The 6,493-nt window shown below is 37.7% G+C and overlaps 1 protein-coding gene and 1 pseudogene across 1 annotated transcript in view; both read left to right on the top strand.

Annotated features, from left to right (window-relative positions):
- The window catches only part of LOC107711113 (von Willebrand factor A domain-containing protein 7-like), a 14,585-nt gene extending 12,459 nt beyond the window's left edge, over nucleotides 1-2,126 (top strand). The window contains exon 17 of the mRNA XM_016516060.1: nucleotides 1,158-2,126. Within this exon, the coding sequence (XP_016371546.1) occupies nucleotides 1,158-1,751 (594 nt within the window). The 3' untranslated portion in view covers nucleotides 1,752-2,126. The remainder of the gene's footprint in view (nucleotides 1-1,157) is intronic.
- Nucleotides 2,127-3,924: 1,798 nt separating this feature from the next.
- LOC107711056 (sodium- and chloride-dependent GABA transporter 2-like) overlaps nucleotides 3,925-6,493 on the top strand; it is an 11,842-nt pseudogene continuing 9,273 nt past the window's right edge.

Here is a 6,493-nt window from a genome sequence, read left to right as displayed (position 1 = left end):
AAAAAAAAAAAAATATATATATATATATATATATATATATATATAAATATTGGTTAATATTTTACATATACTGTACATACTGTATGACATGTTGTATATATTAACATTAGTTGAGTAAACAAATATGAATTAACGATGACCTATAATATTGTAGCACAGTGTCTAAGTGGATGGCAATGTTGCTTCACGGCAAGAAGGTCCCCATTTCGAGACCTGTTTCTCCCTGTTTCTGTGTGGGTTTCTTCAGGTGCTCTGGTTTCCCCCACAATCCAAAAACAATATGCAGGAGACTTACTTGGTGTGAGTGTGTGTATGAGTGTATCCTGTGATGGATTGGCCATCTGTCCAGTGTGTTTCTTCCACCTGCACCTGAAACGCTGAGTGAGAATGAATGGAAGTTTTTTTTTTTATGGAACACACTGAAGATTACTGTAAAGTGTTAATTACCCCATTCCACTAGAATGGTTTGCGTTCTGGAGCCAGAGCCTGTTCTCAGTTGCAAACCGGCTGTGTGTTTCTACAGCCTTGAGGAACCAACAGTCACATAATGTTGCTATGTGTTGTTTACTTGACTATAACCAGACTAAAAACAAACATTGTGCATCCCAGTGTTTGTACAGGCAGTTCTGCACTTTTGTGCTGCTGTTCACAGTACAAGGAGTAATTCTAGCATACCGGCAGCTCGCATAAACTGCCAGCACTCTCATCCGTCCTTTTTGGAGATAAACTGAAACTGTTTATTTACCCGCTCTCTTTCACAAGCAGTCTCTCTCGCTTGCACAGTTCTATATATTTAGATATTTTATATATTTTTATATATTATATACTTACAGAGCAATATATTTAGTTTCTACATTGTTCAGTGGGAGTGCCATAGACATTGACAACATTTTTTTTTCCTCAACATATCCTTAAAGGGAGCTTGCTTCATCCATTCACTAAAAATCACCTTTACACCAGTTGCTCCTTTCAAAAATGGCTTCGAAAAATGAAGTTATGACAAAGGCTTTAGCAGCACTTGTTTGCAAATGTGACTTGACCATTTTGCCATCTAATGCTTTGACATTCATACATTTTTAAGTGTGACTGTCTCATGTGAATAAGACTGTTAAATTAAACATTGTAAATGTTTAAATGTGGTCATGTAAAAATTCCAGGAGCCTGACAAAATGCCTCCGGCATGTTCTTCCCTACATGTGGAGTCCTCCTGCCCCTCTCTGTGCTCTCAGGGCCACTGGAAAGTCTCACTTGTAGCAAAAGACAGAGGTCACTCTGGACTGGCATCCATTCAGCTGGCACAAGGAGAAGGCACTCTCATTCTGTCTGAAGTGACTATGCAGAGAGGTAAAGAACATTTCCCACAGATTCCTGAAGAGAACACAGGAGCAGTACATCTTCCATTGCTACAGCCACAAAAGGACACCTCAGAACAGCACTTTGGAACAGAAGCTGAACATGGACGTCAAAGGCTGGACGGAGTCCAGTTATTGAAGTGGGATCGTCCAGTAAATATCAGTGAATGGACTAAGGGGAAACCCGTAATGATGCGTTATTCCTCAGGCTGCTGTGGCCCTCATGCAGAGATAGTACTGTGGGATAGAGCGGGTAATATGAGACGCTGTCATCTCAAAGCCAGTCAGCAAAGGGCCTTACGAGAAAACAACAGGGCGCACAGTGGGGTATCTACTTCTCGACTACTTCTCATGTTGTGGGGCCACTTAACATGGAGTACTATCTATGACCATAGATGAAATTTGCTTGACTTATTATGCAACTCTGTGTGGACACGAGAGTACATAGCATTCTTAAATACTAGTACACAGAAAACAAGAAATATTACTCAGGGATGTTATATTCTATCAATGTTTAGGTCTTCACAGGATATTTGTATTATTCTGTCAGAATTTTTGTACAAACAAAAACTTACAAGTAAATCTAATATAATGATTTCAAGTTTTCACAATGAATAACATGCCAAACTGAGTGTTGTGTGCAATCCACTTTTTATTTTAGCTGCCATAAAACTTCTCTGTTTATACATGTCTGGCGTATGTCTGTTTTTACCTCTTGGTTTTTAGTAAAACATAATGGTCCAGAGAAAGAAAAGGAAGGTTACAATCCCACTTGACAACACCACAATATTTATGGGTAGGAAATCCCAGGGTACTCCGGAAATCAGGTTAAGCGGCTTAACCGGGTAAGTTTACTCGGAGTAAACTGATAAATTTAACTGGATTATCTGGATTGACCAAACTAATTCCAGACCACGTTTTTGGAACAGGGAGTAACTAAAGATTTGGGGTAATCAATCAAGAGTTCAGGGATTATATCAGGGTTCCTCAATCGACCAGTGTAGGCCTATAGACTGAGTGAATGATTCATGAATGACTCAAAACCTATGGTGAAACAAGTCCAAATGACAAGAGTCAAAATGATTCACTGGTAGGAGTTGCTTACTTTTATTGAATCAAACATTAAATCAGTTTAAGCAGTTCGTGAATTAATCATTGAACCACAGATTATTACCTCATTGCATCATTCCTCATGACTCAAAATGAAACAAGAACTCATGTTGCATATAAAAACACTGAGATATAAACCAGTGACAATTTTTGTTGTAATTAGTGGTATGCAGGGGTAAGATCAAAGGGCCAGGGTGACTGAAACCAAGGTTTAAGAGTGTCCATAACATCCAACATGCACACCACTATGACAACAACACTCCAAACACTTATATAAGTAGCTTTAAGGGTAGCTCAGGAAACAATGTAGAGTTTCCTCTCTCAGGTGTAGCTTTGGAAAGCCTAATTCATTCTAGCAAATTGTTTTTTCCTAAACGGTTCTCTCTCATACTGTATGTAGCTTTTGAAATTTTGACGTATTCTAGTGAATTGTTTCATCCAAACGGTCCTGTAAATAAACAGATTACAAAATTATTTGACGATGATTTGATGACTGATTTGAGTCCCCATATGGCATTCCAGCTCTCACCTGATTCAATTCATCAGCTCATTAATAGAAACTCCAAGAACTGAAATGAATGGGTCAGATCAGGGAGATATGCAAAATAAGTACTGTTTGTGTGTCCCTGGGAACAGGCTTGTAGAATACTATACTCAAAATAGCTTGACTGTGGTTTAACTACTTTGAATGACAAGTAGAATAGAGACTTTGAAAGGAGACAAAGACCAAGATCCACCATACTTCACCACAAAAACTAAGGAAAATCTTCACTTGGAGATTTCTGGCTTTGCCACCAATGGTAAATTAGTTCTGGTACTATGAAAAGGTTCCCGCGGTGCGAAAGGCCCTTATGTAAGTGTGCATTTATTTATTTTTATTAATGTATTTATTTATTTTTCCTGGCTTATTTAATATTTAATTCAAAACATGGTTATATATGGATGTTAGGACAATAAAGTGGAACAGTGGATGCTGAATATTTCTGTGGTCTTGTTATTTTTCCCAAATTCAATAAAGAGTGCTAAGCCATGGACTGAACCATCCAGCACTTTTTTAAAAAATTTACAAGTTGTACATGATCACAACAAAACAGTTAACAAGAGTTAATATACCTAGGTTTAATTGGAAACACAAGTTTTGCATTGAATGTCTTCCTAAACTGGAGGCTTTAGGTTTTACATATTTTAAATTTTAAAAAGTCACTTTGCATTATTTCACTTAGCCACTTTAATTTAATAATTTTGCCTACCTATTGCATAAAATTATAATATTATCAGACTTCTGTCTTTTCTGTTTCTTAAATAATGTAAACATGGTTGTCAGTTCAGCTGGGGAGGATCAGTCAATGAATAGCTTGACACATTTGTTTAAACTAATGCTAACCAGAATGCAGTACATCAACCACCACTCCAGAATTTGTGCAGCCTGGACATCAATGGAAACGTGTGAAAACTGTATGGAATGGACAGAATAGAAGGACAAACTGTGGCAGGAAATGTGGTTGGACTGGGTAACATTTGAAGGTTTCCATACCTCTGCTACAAGTATGGAGGAGGTATAAAACCAGATGCAACCTAAATACATAAAACACTCTCTCTTTTAGCATTCTGTCAGTGATATTAAATTTTATTTTTTTTTGCACTTGTGTGTCCTCAGAGACGTTCCTGATACCCTACCTGGTGTTTGTGGTTACCTGTGGGGTGCCTCTGTTCCTGCTAGAGACGGCTATGGGACAGTACACACAGGAAGGGGGCATTACATGTTGGCGTCGCCTTTGTCCACTGGCTGAGGGTGAGAGTCTTAAAAACAATCTCTTTATAAAAGATTTTTTTAAATTGTTTAATTCAATTTTGTTAATCTTTTTCCATGCAAACACTTTTGTCATGCAGTTTTATACGCACGTCGCAGTGGCATTTATTTCATTATATCAGCTATTTCTTTTTCCCTCTTTTCTTTGTTAAATGAAAGTTATGAATATATTTTTCAGTAGAAAAAAACTTGTGGAAGAAACCATCTGGTTTAATGAATAATCAGTAGAAAGACAGAAAACTCAAAGTGCATAGTGTAATAGAAACCAGCATTCGTTTAAACTGGGTATATCATCCTTTTGATTCTCTTCTAGTCATTGTATCTGTTTGCTTTTGTCAGGTATTGGCTATGCAGGACAACTGATTCTTCTGTACAGTTGCATGTGTTACATCATTATTCTGGCCTGGGCGCTTTTTTACCTCATCTCCTCTTTCAGCTCCCAACTGCCATGGGCCAGTTGTGACAACACCTGGAACACAGGTGATAATCTAAATAAATAAACAATACACCCGTCTGCTGCTCTCTGCTGAATATCAAATCTTAATATCTCAATTTTTTTTATTTTTGTTTTTTAGATGACTGTGTAAATCTTGCTGCAAAGAATTAATCAGCAGACAATGCTGATTAATTCAACACCTGCAGCTACTGAGTTCTGGGAGTAAATAATTACAGTGATACAGAGTTTTGCAAGAACATTGTGAACATCAAAATAAAGTGTTAGCAGATATTAAACAGACAGTCTATTAATATTCTAATGACTGGTAGTTGACACGTAATTGCAAAGTTACTTATTGTTAATAGAACGTCTAAAGTGGGCTATCAAAATAAAGTGTTACCAAATCAAAAGCATATTGTTTCTGACTCTCTTATTCCAGGCGCAAAGTCCTGTCTCTCTCTGGAAGTATTGAGGAGATTGGTAAGCTCAACTGGGAGATTCTTCTGTGTCTCATTGTAATGTGGATCATATGTTATTTCTGCATCTGGAAAGGAGTCAAATCTATAGGCAAGGTGTGCAAAAATGTCACTTGTAAAAAATGTAGGTGTGCAGAAGGGAACAAGTATGTTCACATTAATGTGGATATTTCTTGTAATCTATCTTGTATTGTGCATGTAGATGGTGTATTTCACAGCTACATTTCCTTACGTGATGCTGCTGGTGTTGCTGATTCGTGGGTTGACTCTTCCTGGAGCTGTGCAGGGGGTTGTGTTTTACCTGTACCCTGAACCGGCTCGCCTTTCTGACCCACAGGTAACCCCACAGTCTGCCCTCTACAACAACATGACCTTATAGCCAAGCCTTAGCCTTCCCCTGGCCACGGGGACTTGGGGCAAAAATGCATAAAAGTTATGCCTTCTTTCTTTGTGTGAACATTTGGGCGGTGTTATGCAAATCTTCCCACATAGTGACGTAGATATGTGGGGGCGTGTTAGAATGAGGCGTTTTAGGTAGGCGTGGTTGACTCTTAACTTTTGTAAAGAATATCTCTTTGGATTTGAGACTTTAGTCTTTGCAACTTTACAGATCTTCTTTATGCACCAAGAGCTTGTAACACTTCAAAGAGAAATGAAAACTTGAAATCGCATCATATGACCCCTTTAAGATCTGCTCATGTTGCACGTATTTCATTTTAGGCGTTTTTACAGTGTTGCGCATTTTAATCAATCACACACATATCTGTTGATCTTAGGAATGCAATGGCCAATCAGAGAGAAGCGTCTTGCTGCAGCCTGCGGTGGACGTCCAAACCGGCCCACATCCAAGTGTGACGTCACGAACCACGCCCATGTCAAAGTACGTCACAGTCTCATTCATTTTGAAACAGAAAGAAGCATCGATAAGAAGATAATTCGTAGATTTTAATGTTCCTTTAGGTAAAGGTGAAATTAAAACTATCATTAAGGAAAATATTATTAAAGAATGGCAGGACATATGGAATACAGACAATAAGGGAAGGCATTTATATATTATTTTTAAAATGGTTAATACTAAAAGAAGTGTAAATGGTAGAAATAGAAAAGAAGAGGTTATAATAACTAGGATGAGACTTGGACACTCGGGATTGAATGCTTCACTGTTCATAACTGGAATACATGAGACTGGTCTATGTGGTAATTGTGGGGAGAAAGAAACAGTGGAGCATGTAATATATAATTGTACAAGGTATGATGAAGAAAGAAAGGAATTAATATCATATTTAAACAAAAAAGGTAAGGTAAATAA

This window comes from Sinocyclocheilus rhinocerous, unplaced genomic scaffold (genome assembly GCF_001515625.1).
Source record: "Sinocyclocheilus rhinocerous isolate Xijiao unplaced genomic scaffold, SAMN03320098_v1.1 scaffold943, whole genome shotgun sequence".
Classification (NCBI taxonomy): Eukaryota; Metazoa; Chordata; class Actinopteri; order Cypriniformes; family Cyprinidae; genus Sinocyclocheilus; species Sinocyclocheilus rhinocerous.
This window is presented reverse-complemented; position numbering and strand designations above follow the sequence as displayed.